Genomic DNA, 15982 nt, shown 5'->3' with positions numbered 1-15982 from the left:
AGCAGCAGTACTGAAAAATATCTATTCTTAAACTAAAGGTGACTAATTTGAAATTGAGGTTAGCAAAGGTCACTTTTAGTTAGCTAACTTATTTTGCTGAAATAACATTTTCATTTCCCAGACTAATAGAATACTAGATTTTTTTCTGTTATTCAAATTAGATAAGGCATTTAATGCACACAAACACTAAAGCAACAAAAACAGTCTACTATTAAAAATGCACGTACCTGAGAGCTCTACCCATTGTTTCATAATTCATGTCAGGTTTATTTTTGTGTTTTCCCCACAACCTGGACACAGCTTTGGAATCTACCAGTTTGAAAATGCCCTTCTCTCTTTGAGTCCATTTGATATATTTAGGACATGTAGCTTTGTCCTGGAGCAGTGCTAGTAAGAACTCCCAGAGATAAATTGTATTTCCTAGAATAAAAGAATTTCAGAAACAAACCAAATAAACAAAAGAAAAAATAAGTTACTTTGCCATATTTTATTAATGATGCAAATAACGTTAAATTTAAGAAGCAGATATCTTTACAAAATACATTATAATATATCATCAAGACTAGGAGCTAGTGATGGAAGGGCATGGGAAGAGAAGGTATTATAATCTTATGAGTTATCATAACCTAGGTGTTCAAGTACCCCAGCCACTCTGTAACCTACACCACACTGTTCGGACCACCAACATTAGACAGCATTTGTCACCCATGTGCCCATTTCCCTCCTGCCTAATCCAGTTACAGAAGCAGTCACTATTGCTTTACCTTGAAAAGGAACATATTCAGTTCTATCCCCAAAAAAGTCCTAGAAATTAGGTTTAAATGCTTTGCTGAATCCAGGTGAGTTTTATAATCCTTTAAAAGGCTAAACAAAATCCTTGCCTTTAACAATGCAATCAGTGATACGTGCTGACGTAGGCAAACATTCAACAGCAAAGTACAGAAAAAGATAATTTTTTTTAATCCAGTGAGTGCTTGTGCTTGCTGGTAGACAACATTCAAATTTCATTTTACAAACAAGCGGGGACAAACACTTCTATATGGAAATCTGTCACATCTGTTCAGTGTTTACCACATATAAAGAAAGAGTATTAAAATCACAGATTGTGAATACTTAAAACTAGCACAAAATTTGCATTTTTTTCCAAAACCACATTTAGGGAGTCTAAACTCATATGACTAATGAGAACCTTCTTCCCGTTTTTTTTTTTTTTTTTTTAAGGCTTTTGGTGTTTGATGTTCTTTTGGGAAGAAGCTGCACATAAGCTTCTTAGCTGTTAGTCTGAGAAAGCAAGAAAATCTTCTTGTATCACCTCCCACAAGTAGCTGTACAAAAACTGCAAGGATAGCATGTGCTGAAGTTTTACAACAAATTATGCCCAGCAGATCAGAAGGTGACAGGATCTCTTTTCATAGCTTCAATTTAGCCCAGCAGATTTTTTTCAACTTTAATGATCATCAGTTTGAACTTCTTTTCAATAAGATATCTCTTAAAAATGGAAATTCCTACAATATTATATTATAAACTATATTTAGCAAATATTCATTAAAGTCATCAGCACTGCCAATACAAAAATGTTAGCAGCTCCTTTGGCAGGTGGAAGCTTGAAAAATGAGCATTCTTAGAGAAAAAACACTGCCTTTGCAACAAATGTCTCTGAGCTTACATAAACCAGCCTCCTGGCCCTCAGATGCCCCAAAGGCAAAGACAGACTGCTTAGGCAAGACACAATGTCAGACAGGAGTGAGAGCATTGCCAGCCATTAATCACCTAATCCAGAGTGCTTTTGCTGTAGTCTAGAATAAAAACGCTCAACTGTATCAAAGCAACCTGAAAATTTGTCACTGCTTAGCCACTGAAAATCACTGTGGAGAGGACTGGCTGCAGAAAACAGAGGTTTTTTTTACTTACAGGCAGAATATTTAACCTCCTCTGAGTCACAGTAAAATAAGAAATACATGGAAAAATCAGTTTTTTCTATGCATCGTATCATGTCACTGTAATTTTAGCATACAAGCTCCCCCTCGGTAACAGACAGGCTCTTGTGACTTTCTAGCTGCTTCCCTGCCACAGACGGTCATATTACTGTTTTTTACTTCAATTCTGTGTTCCTGAAAGTGCGAAACAAACGGTTTTCATAACAAGCAGTGGTTTCAGGCAACATGCTCCATTTTATTCCCTTCAGGATTAACAATTTTGCAACAATGGACAAATGTGAATTATGGAGTATCCTTGCTATCATCAACAGAACTATTAGACTCTTCCGCCTTTTCGCCTTTTAATTTTGTGGGTAGCTGCTTCCATGTTTTCTATAATTTCATTTGAGCACTACTTGGATATTCCTCTGGTACTCCTTTCATTTTTACATAAAAATCAGGTTTTAATTTAAAAAAAAACCAAAACAACAATTCATATTTAAAATTGATGGCATTAACATGTAAAATATTTATTGATTGCCAACAGGTTTTTCTTCCTGTTGCTGCAGAAAATGCCTCTTCAAAAGGAAAAAAAACAAACCCTGACAAACTTATTTGTCAGAGAAGAGATTTTTCTGACCTCAAGAGTGTGACATTCTTTTGCCACCAGGCTAAGCTGCTGTCCTGGCAAGTACTGCATGTGTGCAAGCAAGCACATCTGCGCCCAGGTGTACCAGCAGGCACTTGTGTCACAGGAGAGGCTCATTTTCAGCTCCCTCTGAGTACAGCACAGCTCACTGGGGCTGGGAATCAGCCTTCCCTTCAAACACCAGCCTGGGCACAGGTGCAGTGTTGGACCCAACAGCAGAGCAACCCAGTTGTTGACAAAACTCACAGGCACTACTGAACAGTTCAGGCTGAGCAAATGTATCAGTTATTGTATCAGTTATGTGGCATTTATTTTTATTTCTACCTTTATTTTATTTTTATTTCTACCTTTTAAACACAGAAGGAATGAAAGTATCAAACCCTCATGTTTTCTGCCCAAGTGTTCAAGCTGTGGTATAAATTTTTTCAAAATTCAGGACTCGGTACTTCCTGCTGCCAACTGGCAGCCTTGGTTAGCCTCATGCAGAATTAGACATACAGATGGAACACATTTTCAAAGATCATCTGTCAAAATAACCACAGCCTAAGAAGCATTAATATAATGCAAAGCACTCCCCAAGACTTCATTCAAAACACAGCAAACTCTGCAGGGATGTTGAAGAGTTTCCAAAAACCCTTGCAACTAAAGTAACAAACACATTATTCTCCCAAGGAACTGAGTATTTCACCAAGAAAACGACTCGTGCTCATCTTTTCCTTGCCTTGAGACGTTAACCACCCCTGAACATAAGACCTATGTTTACATCACAAGTGAACTGGTGAATTTTTTTCTTTTTACAGATCAGTCAAAAACAATGTTCTCCTAAAAATTTTGACAACAACTATTTTGACTTACCCTTTCCATCTTTGCTTTTCTTTTTCACAGATATGTTTGGAGTTGTAGTAGGGGACTCAGAACGAGACGGTTTTGGTTTCTTCCCTGAAACAAATCACCAGTATGTCAACTGCAGTTTAAGGGAAAAAAAAAAAAAGAAAAGAAAAAATACCTAAAAAGGGAAGAAATTTGTTTCTCCAATTCAATTTCTAGTAAGCTGGGAACTTAGTTCTGTGCCGAACTCCTTTCTCTACGGCAGGATGGACTCCTATGCTCTGACTGCACTTCTAAAAAAAGACTACAGCACTTTCCTGAAGTCCATGTACATTGGAAATTTCTGTGGCTATTTAGGTACTCTTAAGAGCACTTGAAACAGACAAGATGAGAAAAATAAGCTATTAACTATGTGTAAGGGCTTAAACAGGAAAAGTTAGACAAAATACAGAGTACTATCATGTTCACTCAATTGCCAAAATGGAAGTTAGTGACAAAACAAGCTTGTCTCCTTGTTTAATCTATTGCAAGTGTACACTGACAGCAGCAAACTATGCTGTCATCTGAAACAAACTTTTTTTTTTCAGTCCTATTGTCTTTTACACCTTTTTTACAGTGGTTGCAGGTAAAGGTAAGTCACTTGTTTATGAAGATCAGAAGAACCAGTAACTGGCTCTGAAAAACACCAGTTTTTAAAATCATAAGCATGGTGGCTCTCTGGTAAGGAACACCGGAAGGAAGAAGTTACTTACAACTGATTACAAAAATGAAGAGCACTCATTTGAAAATGTTGAGAAATCAACTACTGACACAGAAGGGAACAAAAAAGCTAAGTCACGCTGAAATATTTCTCAATACAAAACCCTGAACCTCTCGTTTCATAAGTTCTCATTCCCTGCAGTGGCAGCTTTTACAGGTGATGTAATTAATCAGAAGCCTTCAGAATTTTCTTAAGAAATCAGAATTTCTCTTACTAGGTTTTGCAGCAGCCATGACTACATTGACATTACCTATATTACTACCTATAATCTTTTGAGAAGTAGGATAGACTAAGAATACACAAGATTCAGAGAAACGTATTCCTAGTTCAGATAGAATACTGCCATAGTTAAAAATTGATAGGATTTTTTTACTCTATTTATTGCATTCCAAAAGAGTTTATGTTCTAAAGAGGCAAGACCAAAAGGTCTGTGCAATCCCATACACTCTCACTTTCCAGTTTTGGTTATGTTTTGAGGGGCTGTTATAGTAAGGAAACAGCTCTGCGGCAGAGGGTTTTTCACTAGCTCTGAAAACAAAAGTTAGCTCAGTGCCAGCCTGTGCTATTTCCTTCATCTTAAACTTCCAGTATTTACAGAGAAATAATAAGAAACTTTGGTTTAAGCACTCACTTTTTGACATTAGCAGTCTTGCTAAGTCCATCTTTGTACTTTTTTTTTTTGATAGTGCATGGGGGAAGAGAGGCATGGGATAGCTAGGTGAGAGAGTTATTGTGAGTAAACTAAACCTGGAGCCCTCTTATTTTCTTGCTTTCAGACAGGACTCATGACTCAGAACAGGACACAAATGACACCCACTGTTTTGACCAGTAATGTCATCCTTGATTTGAAAGCAGGCAAGAGGGAAGAAAACATACAATGTTGGTTTTTTTCATATATCATAATATGAAAGGATAAAGAACTACTGGAGTATATTTTTAGCAGCTTCTCTCCACTCACCAGTGCAGGTTGCAGAAATGTCTGTTTTACCTAAAACAGATGAAGTCACTCGCATGGATGAGCTTCTAAAGCTCAAGAAGTCCCTCAGGGTAAGTGTGACTGAGTGCTTTCCCCATTAAAGCTGCAGGAAGACACTGTTGTCTCATTTCCCCTCTTGAACAGGTGTAAATGTAGCCATTAAGGGGTAGGGAGTGTTATTTCACTAATTACGTTATGTCACTAATTTAGACATTACATCTAAATAATTTCAGTTCTTAAAAAGAAATGAAGTGCATGAGAGTTCAATTAGGTCAGGGCTGAAGTACTCCTACTCAGCTTCAGGAAACTTAAGTACTGATTCCATATAATTTATGCACTTCTGATTAGAGATAACCCAGGCTACTACATATGAATACAAACGCAAGATCATTTCTAGGCTCTCTTTCTTCAGCCTAGACTACTTCAGGACTCTGTAAGAAGTTCATCCAAAAGACCAGTGAGGGATGTGAAACTTGTTTACTGAAACGTATTGCTGTTACTGCTGTATATCTGGGCTAGAAATACTTTATTTGGATAGTTTTAGACTACACTCTGAGCTATTATCTCCAGGCACTGACTGATACCATCAAAAAAACAGTTAACAGAAACACATCAGATATGCTTCCTTCATTTAAAAGAAGATATTTTTTAAAAGCACATTAAGCATCAGCATGCTTCCTCCTTTGCTTCAATAGAGCATGAATTTGCTGTTTTTCAGAATAAATTCTTTTTTAAGAAAAAATTTTACAAAGAGGAAGGATAAAAAGTGTGAGAGAGCTAATCTTTATGTGAGCCTACCATAATTTTTGGATAGCTAAATGGATTTACAATCAGTATTTTCACTTTTCTATTTCCATGGCTGTAAAACACTTCAGGTTAGAAATTCATGCTACAAGTTAAGGTGACATTAGGCAGTGAAATGTTCATCTTGATTAAATATTTCATACCACACGAGAAAATGTAAAATCCATCTTCTTGCACTATTTTCAGTGAGTTTTGTTACAAAAATTATTATGTACAAACAAAATAAATTACATATATCTAAAATATTATGATTATAACTCATGTGTCCACATGCTGCCAGATATCCTCCACAGCAAACACAGAAGTGAAGGTATTACTATAGCAAATTTCCAAGTTTCTTTGTCTGACATCCCTTTGCTTTTCCTGTCTTTCTGATCCATAGCTGAGCAGCTCAGTGCTCAGACACTCATGAGTACAAACATCATGCTGAAAGTGGGTTTGGAGTTGGGCAGATGGGATGGATACAGCTCTCCTGCTGCAGCAATAAGGCCAAAAGGAAAGGAAGTGAAACCACCACATTGCTTCTGGTGAACATTCTCTTGGAGGAGCTCTGCTAGGCAGCGCCATTCTGGCCCAGTTAGCTGGCAATGCACTGTGAATCCCTCTAGTTAATGGCTTATATATGCTAGAAGGCTATAAAAGAAGTCTGTAAAAACCCTACAAAATCATGAGTGATATGGACAGGGCAAAATTATCACCATCCTTTGCCACGCCTCAAAACTGACCAGAGGAAGGGAAACAGAGTATACTTTTAAAAAATACCCTACAAACAAACAAACAAACAAAAAAAAAAAAAAAACCCCAAACTGCACATTATCCTAAAGTGCACTACAAACTTAATAACATTTTGCAGCAATTCTTGTACAACGCCTTACAAATCCCCAGACATTTTGAAGCAACACTTCTACATCACTCAGACCATACCATCTACTTCATGAAGCCTCAAGTTCACTGAAAACTAGTACCTAATGAAACATTAAGCTGATGCATGCTTTCCAGCATTTTTTTTCTAAAACAAATACACATTTTCTGTGAAGCAACTGGTTTTCTAACCTACAGCTAGGGAGGAGGAAGGAGTGGGAGTAAGCAGAAGCACAGCATGAAAGAGTATGAAAGCATCAAACCAAAGAGGTTAAATGTCTGGCAGAAAGCAGCTCCTTGTTTTGACCCACACAGCAGTCAACATTAAAAAAGAAGGGAAGAGAAGAACAAACAAAAAAAACCCCAATTTAAACTCCTCTTACAGTTGGTTATCTCACAGCACTGTGCACAGCCGCAGTAGCTTCCCCAGCAGCACTTTCAGGGCAGCTGCCGGTAAAGCTCTCCTCCACAGCAGTTTCAGTTCAGCTTTCTTAGGGGAATCAGAGACTTCCTGACCCACACCCATCCCTGTGAGACCTTGTCATACATACAGGGCTCAGGAGACTTCCCCAAGATCTTCATAGACTAATATGGTCTCTCCTGCACATAACAATTCCCAACATGCGGAATTATCAGCAAATGTAGCAGCAAAAATGCACTGCTATTCCACAGGAGTACAGCTGGGTAGCAGAAGCTGTGGTCTGGAAAGCTGTTACACAGGAAGGCTGTTACACAAAGTCCTCATGCTCTAGGATGAGTCCTAGGATTAGTTCCAGAAACATAACTTCCTTTGTTTAGTTTTCTTTTTATATTAATTTGTTGCAAGACCATTTAACATCTATATGTATTGCATGACCCTTTTCCTGCAGACACCAGCTTCAGAGCCTCCAATGGGGTCTACGCTGAAGCAGGGTGGGAAAACAGGAGCAGAATGTCTGGCTAACAACACTTCATGACTCTTTGGCACAGCACTGAATGCAGTGGAACATCATTACACTATGTAAATGTAATCTACTACAAATGGGATTAACACTTACTATGGCACGCAGCTATTAATAATAAATTAAAATTCAATAATATTTAAGAATAGCTAAAAGTCCCTCCCCATTCTCATCCCATATTCTGAACTGATCAAGTATCGTCAGTTGAAGCTAAGTAAGAGCTAATGAAAGTTATTCCAGATTCACAGCAGCAAAAGCTCTATGGCTTGTATTGCAATTCTGCTCTGAAGAAGAAACTATAAATAGGAACAAGCAGCAATTCCTGTATGATAAGCCATCACTGCTACCTCTACAACATCATTAGTCTAAGCACCTGTACATGTGCTCACACTACTCAGGAAGAAAATGCTTTCCCTGCATTTCTGGCTGAGCTCACTCAGTTATTGTGGCCTGACACCCAGAATGGTTCCAGATACCACAAGAAAGCAACCATGTCACCCGCTACTCTCCTGCTCCACACCGCTGTTGTCCACTGGCATATTACCTTTTTTCTTCTTTGGTTGTTCAAATTCTGGAGTCTCTGGTGATTCAGCATAAGGGTCTGGGGCTTGGTTAACTTCCACTACCTCAGGAATCCCATCGAGTGTGACTGACACATGTGTGATAGGAGGCACCATTTCTTCCTCTTCAGTTGCACCAAACATAGTTGCTTAAGGGGAAGGGACAAAACGAGTATTTTCACACAGCCATGAGGATTTTAAAAAGCTGGTTTTAGAGCAAAAGTTCAAACATAGGATAAAATCAAACTATGACACATAAGTCTTTCAAGAGAGAAGACTAGTTTATAATTCGATATATGGGCCAACATTTTACACAAGCAGAAGCACTACAAAAATAGAACAATTTAAAGACAGAACCCACCCCACAAAAAGCACAATAATCTGCTCATCACACATATATATTTAAGGCAATCTGTAAATGTAAGTGTATATTCTTTTATCCTGACAATATAAACATCAACAAACAAAATACTGCAATCTAGACCATCCAACTTCATGCACATCTTCTCTCTGTAATTTTTGACTTTTTCCTTTCCTGTTCAACTCTGGCACGGCAATGAAATCTTTCACTGCATACAACACTGGATTTCTGATACCCAAACTATGTACATAAAGGCTATCTGGAAATTATAAAAAAATCGTACCAATTCCATGCACCCACGCTGAATTGAATCCCTCCTCCTTTCACAAATAAACCTGGCAAGCACAGATTGGATTTTAATAAAAATACTTACTCATTCTTTTTTCATCCAACATAGGATCAGGGGAGTCCATATTAAGAAGTGCTTCAGCAGCCTCAATTGTTTCCATTGTTTCATCTCCATTATGACAAGATGCTTCAACTAAAAGCAAGGGAGAAAAAAATATTCTTAACAAGCTATAAACTAGACTTAAAGTCTAATGTGAATTTCATTCCCAGGGGAAAAAAAAAGAAAAAGTGATAAAGATAGTCTTCTACTAGATGTGTAGCAACAGATTAGTTGCAGAAAATGTACACTGCAATAATTTTATTTATTTAGTATAGTACATTTTTTGATTGCATGTATAAAAAAACCCCAAACAAACCCTTTGTTTCTGTCTCATCTTTCTAACCCCACTCTTTGCTGATCAAGCACATGTAGTGAAACAACACCCATGAAACTAAGAAATATCACTACCACAAGCAATATTCCAGAGATTATTTAAAAACACAATATTGATAATTTCTTATGGTGCTCCAATGTCTTATCCCCAGAAAAACACGTGGATATGACACCTGAAGACATGATTTAATGGTGAATGTGGGGTGGTTCTGGGTTGACAGTAGGACTTGATCTGAGAGGTCTTTCCAATCCTAACAATTCTGTGGTTCTATGAACAGAAGTGAATTCCGTAAGTAAGAGATGCCCATGAAAACTATCCAGTCATTTAGACTAGAGGAGAGACAAGAAAATATTCCACAAGTTCTATCAGTGAGTATGTGATGTAAAGGTGTAGCTGAATCCTAAACCATTCAAATTCATGGAAATTACAGGTAGGACTAACAGTGCAGGCTCCAAGAACACACTGGAAAGCAAATAAGAAACATGAAAATTTAGAAGGTTGGCAAGCTTTTCAAAATTTTTGACTTCTAGACAATTCCTCATCGATCTCATGAGGGCAGCCATCAGATAAACCCAAAGCATTAATTATAATGCTTAAGGTTCATGTTAAAGTCATCTGGGGGTACACAACAAAAAAATCCAATAAAATATAATTTTGCAAAATAACAACTGTTCCAAGAAGATAGTCCTGGTTTAACTGGAAGAGTACTTTACCAGATGATTTTTTTCAAAATAACTATAGAATGAAAAGTGACATAGATGGCAGTTCTGGGTACTATAAATATTTAAAACAAGTTAACACATCCTTCTAGAAATTACTGTTTGCTGAATGGAAATGATTGGGTCAGGCTTCTTTATCCTTTGCCATGAATTTGATGCGACTTTGGAGAATTCACTTGCATCTATTAAAATCATAAAAAGGGCTACATTATTCCCCTCTATAGGACACCAAGAAACCTCAGTTACTTTCACAGACTTTACACCCTTCTCCCTCTTAAACTCTGAGGAATTTTGGGTGGGGCAGTCACATTAGAAACCAAACCAAAACAAAAAAAACCCACTCTGACTGACAAAGCAAGCAAATATACATGTTAAAACACAATGTAATGAACTTTGAATATTTTTGCACACAAAAGCAAGAAGTTTATGCCAGAATTTCTATACTTTAACCTTAAAAATATCACAGCAACAACAAAGCAACCAGTTTAATTAGCACTAGGCAATTACATAATTAAAAAAACAACCAAACAAACCCCCCTGGTTTTATAGCAAATGTTTACAGCTTCAGCAATTTTATCATTATGAGAGGGCAAAGATGAATGCTGGCATCCACACATCAGCCCTACCTCTTCTACAAGCTGTGATTTACAGAAACCTCCTCACCTTCTGGATCTTTCCTTGAGTCCCTACTGTAAGAGACCCAGGCTAATACAGAACAAAGTAGACAAGTGTTGGGAACCCCTGATCCATACAGCAAGTCACCCTGTTTTCTACAGGACCACCTTCCACCCCATATCTGGCAAAGACATTCAGACGGTTAAGGATCTATCTGCACCTTCTGGCTGACATCTCCAAACAGTATTAAGAAACGAGAAACACAGAGCTAGGAAGGAGGATAGCATGAAGAAAAAGTGAGTATGGACTAAGGTCCTGACCTTGGAGGCAAGGGAGAGCAGCAAGTTGCTGCCAATTTTGTCAGGCAGCTGACAGGCTCAGGAGCTCAGACCTAGGGCATCTCAGCCCCAAGAGGCACACAGGGAACACCTAGGGAATGCCTGGCCATCAGGAAGAGACAGAACATGCTCATCCCATTCAGTCTGCGGCCATGTACACTCTTGGACTTGGTGCTGGTGACTTGATGCTTCTGGTTCTAAGTTTTATCTGGATGAGAACTTTCCATATCATCCACCAGCATTACCAGGACCTCAAGAAGGATGTCGCATCATAGAGATATAAATAAATGCACACAGCACTGCCAAAGAAGCTGTTCTTAGTTCTGACATTGTTTGAACGGACAGGAACATTAGCCTGCCATGATCCATCTCAAAGTCATGGAGCATGGCTGGCTTACCACATACAATTTTAAAGCCAGCAATGGTACCCCCAGGTTCTCAGTTCTGCAGGCAGTGAAGAGAGAGCTGATGCTGCCTGCTCTTTCCTCAGAGAGAGCTGCAGGAGGACCAAACCCACTTGCTGGCTTTCAGGTACTAAGGTGATGGAGCAGAGCCAATTCTGTGTAACAGCAGGTGAGGAAGAGGCTACCAGCTTTACATCACCATATGGTGAGAAGTTTACCATCCCTATCCAAGACCTCATAACAGCCATATAAATAAGGTAAACATAGAAACCAATATAATTTTCTGCTCGCAAAAAATATAAGCATGTTAAGGAAACTTCCCAGCATGACCATTCACAAGACTCCCTGGCAGTCACATCCCAAGGCCAGAGACTGCCTCTGCTGGGTCAAAGCCCCTTGGCAGTGGGTGGCTCCCTTGACCAACATGTTCCCCTTGGCTCCCCACACACCCACTCCACAGTCACACCAGGTTTCCTCACCAGTCTGACCCTGGGTTTTCCACAGCAGAGTCTCAGGCATCTTGCTCCATAAAGCCATTTATTCACAGCACACTAACACAGAAACTGCTTGACATGGTGCCCCCAAGGAGGACCCCAACCCAAGGAACCTCTGGGATTTTACAGCCTTATGGTCCACCCATGGGCAAGTCTCTCTCTTCCTCTCTGTGTCCATCCACCCCACTGCCATCACCTGTTTTCTTCTCCTTTCTTATCCAAAAGACCAGCAATTCCTAGCTTCTACAGTCTCTCTCACTATTCATTGCCTGCCCGGCCCTGATGTCCTTTGTTATCCCAAAGGATGGCAGTGCACAGCCTCTTGTGTCTGGCTCCCACCCTGAGCTCAATCTGCATCTCACTCTGCGGTTTGCCAGCAGAGCCACCTGCATCAGATGTATTACTCTACAAGCAGCAGCACTATCTTTCTATCCACAAACACAGGATGGCAAAATTAAGTTTCTTAACCACTCCACTGCTCTTGCCAATACCCTTCAAGCGTCTTCCGAGAAGATGACTTCACAAAGTGGTTTAAGACAAGTTAATATTTCCCTGCTGCTGAAAGAACCAAGGGTTGTGGTTTTGCTCCCATCTCTGCCCCTGGTTCATGATCCAAACTTCTGTCACTTAACACATGCCAGGTTTCATGCTTTTTTGATCACACAGCGAGACAACTGAGATTTATAAAATATCTGGGAAGGTTTTGGGTGTATTGCTGGGTTAGCAAGTTGAATTACAAGAACGCAAGAGCTAATACAAACAAGGTGTGGGGCACCTCACAGAAAAAGTGGAGGAGCACCTCTTTGTCCTTTTAACAGCAAGATGCTCATTTGCATCCTTCAACATGAGATAGTGTTCAGAGATAACCACCTCAGCTACCAAAGGCAAGCTGGTGTCTCATATTTTAGCTATATATGCTGCAGAATGGTATTCCAATCATTGACTGTTATGACACAATTCCAGTTTTAAGAAGAACTAGAATTAAATGGCTTATTTATTCCTCTTTGCCAAAGTCAGAGCTGAAAAAATGGGACAGAGGGGAGTGTAATTTTTGAAAAGTATCAGGTTCCAAACATTATCTGAAATAGGCAGAATTTTTTTTTAGAAAAGGAAAAAAACAGGGAGGGGGAAGAAAAAAATTGAAAGAAGAATATGAAAAAGGGGAAAAGAGGCAGGGAAGGAAAAATGGGTAAGAAAAAAAGGAAAAAGGGAGAAGCAAAAGGGAGGGGGGAAACCACACCTAAAAATATCTTGAGTTTTTCCCAGGGTACTCTACAAGTTTGTGTTTATCTGAGCCAGCCACAAACATAAGCCTCTGTATCTGCATGCCAATTTCTGCCCAGTTACTGTGAATCCAGGTTCCCTATGAATCAGCATTAGCACAAGGCTTGCCCAAACACAGCGTTCTGCTCTGAAATTATGCCTCTTGTTGGAAGTTCCCCACCTCAGTTCAAAATTCTGCTTTCCCTACTCCTGTCTAGTGTCTTTTTAAAATTTTTTACACCACTTTGGGCAATTCTATCCCACTCCCATGGCTTCCCTGGTGGCTTGAAGCTCTGGAGACTGGGCAACAGGAGTCCTTGTCTAGGCTGAGATAAAGGCTGTGCTAGTCACAGCTGTGTTTAAATTCACTGCTGGTTTTACTAGAGGCAAAAACAGGGACTACAAAACCTCAAAATAACTGTCAGAAGAAATCTAAAGTTGCTAAAAGAAGAGAGAGAACCATTAGACATGGACAGACCCCCCTTTTTTTGCAGAATACCTGGCTGTTAAATTTAAGTAATTACTTTTTACTATTCACTCTTAGCTGATTTTTATCTGATACTGGAAAACTGAGTTTTAAAACACAGGTATTTCAGGAGACCTGCAAATCACCATTTTCTTTTTTAGAAAAAAGCTTTACAATTCGTAAAGAAAATTATCTCATTGAGGAGGTATATAAAGAAAATCCCTCTGGTTTTACCAGAGCTACAGGCAGCTGTGAATAATTTCTTTACAAAGTAACTGAAACCAAAACCTGTTTTTTTGCAACTGGCATCTCATCAACTCACAATCCTTACAGATTAACACTATGAAGTTCAGTTTCCACCTAACTACTCCTTTGGATTTCTTAGTAACATCAGAAATGACCACCAAAGAAGCTGTGTTGTGCAGGACTGCTAGAGCTTCACAAAGTGTACCAGGCAAATGGTACCAAACTTTTAAATGATGCAAAATGAACTGGACATTATTAAGAACCATTATTGATCTATGAAAATGCACATTTCCATGCTCCCTATCCAGACCAGGGCACAGGACATCTAAATGCAAATTTTCTGTCCCTGCTCTGTCATCTCCTCCCCCCAAAATTGTCTCAGTGTAGACACTTCCCTGATCCCATGAAAACAATGCCAGAATTCAATCACAAAATGGCAGACTTTGATTAACTGTGGTCTTCAATAAATTAAACTCATAAAAAATGACAAATTAAAAAAAAATTATAAGAAGAATTAAAAATAAATATTTTCAGGAATTACATAATCTGATTGGTTCCTCCTTCCTGTGCATCTTATATCCATAACTAGCTACAGTAATAAGATACACAAAGTGTAGCAAATTGTACCATCTGACAAGTTGGCCTAGAGTTCTTCTGCACAAAACTTTATCCCCTATATTTTTCAGAGAAAAAAATATTTCAATATTCCCTTTAGAGATAAAACTTCATTCAAAGCCAAATGTTCCAATTAATTTTGTTAATCACCCTTCACTACATGATGGTTAATCATTTAAAGTCCCATAAGACTGGCAACAAACTGACCATAAAATTGCCATTGCAGTTCTTCCAGGGAAAAGTGCTTTTAAAGAGGAGGGTGATAAGGCACGTCTGCCAATTCATTACAAAAAAATTACAGCATAAGCATTAACATAGATAAAAAGCTGATTGCTGGCCATGTCTCAGCAGGGTTTCATGTGCAACAGATGCTGTTCTTACAGTTTTCTACAAGTTATAATTTATATGACAGGTAAGTAATCACCAACATGTGATAGCTGTGCTTTTGGAGGACTGAAGCTACATCCTATAGATGAAAAAACTATCAGCACCCACTATTCTTCAGATAGATCCTAAAACCTGATTGCTTCAGTTTCATAAGGCCTACTGCTTATTTCAATTTATCCAGGAGAAAAGAGAACCTCAGTGGATGACAGTCATAGTACTGAAAAACTAGTGATTTAAAAAAACCTAAATCCTTCATATTAAGCAGTCATTGCTCAGCAATGTTTAGTCATAAATTATGGTGGTTTCAGTTTTGTTTTGCTGTGAACTTCAGTCATAAATATTTTAATGTGGAATTAGTGCAGTCTTTATGATGTCTGATCCTCTCTCAAAGGCATAATGTGGAAGTGACTGAAAAGACTGGTACTAACTTCAAAGAGCAAAACAACACATTTCACTGTTGAGAGCAAACAAAATCAAGAAGGTAACTTCAAAGAAGGGAGAAAAGAAAAAAAGTAGCTGAAAAATAGAAGAGGTGGCAAAATTGAGCTATGATTAGCCCAATTTCAGAGGCAGCCTACAGCACACTATACTTAAACTGAGGTCTCTTTGACACAACAGTCTTGCAGTTCAACTGGGCAGCTGTGGCCACAGCCAATGCTTGTCCGCAATGGCCAGGGAGCTAACAGGGGCCTCCTTCTGCAGTGTCCTCTTGTCTCCTCCTGTGAGGTGCCTTCACACCCCAAATTCTGCCCCTCTAGAGTCAGGCTGGATGGCTTCCTGCCAAAGACAAGGGGCTGAGCTACCAGTGTTGCCTGCCTTGTCCTGAGCAGGAGCTTTCCAGCCTCCATTCATCCCCTTTCCCTTCTAAGGAAAGCCACAGCATGCACAGGAGGGACACTGTGAAACAGATAATAAGTTAACATCTCCTTCAGAACAATCATCTCTGCAAAGCGGCAGCTCTCAATTTCTAAGGACTTTGCCTTTAAAGAAAACCAGATTTCTTGAACTATAATGGATGATGGGAACAATACTGTACTTGTCTGCCTCCAAAGTATCC

At 39.0% G+C, this 15982-nt stretch overlaps 1 protein-coding gene across 4 annotated transcripts in view; it reads right to left on the bottom strand.

Moving 5' to 3' along the window:
* ELF1 (E74 like ETS transcription factor 1) overlaps nt 1-15982 on the bottom strand; it is an 87917-nt gene that overhangs the window by 10916 nt on the left and 61019 nt on the right. For all 4 annotated transcript variants that reach the window (XM_033052597.1, XM_033052600.1, XM_033052598.1 and 1 more), the window contains exons 4-7: nt 9030-9137; nt 8280-8444; nt 3421-3504; nt 228-420 (exon numbers count right to left, since the gene is read on the bottom strand). In XM_033052597.1, coding sequence (XP_032908488.1) covers nt 228-420; nt 3421-3504; nt 8280-8444; nt 9030-9137 — 550 coding nt within the window. The remainder of the gene's footprint in view (nt 1-227; nt 421-3420; nt 3505-8279; nt 8445-9029; nt 9138-15982) is intronic.

This window comes from Catharus ustulatus, chromosome 2 (assembly GCF_009819885.2).
Source record: "Catharus ustulatus isolate bCatUst1 chromosome 2, bCatUst1.pri.v2, whole genome shotgun sequence".
Taxonomy (NCBI): Eukaryota; Metazoa; Chordata; class Aves; order Passeriformes; family Turdidae; genus Catharus; species Catharus ustulatus.
This window is presented reverse-complemented; position numbering and strand designations above follow the sequence as displayed.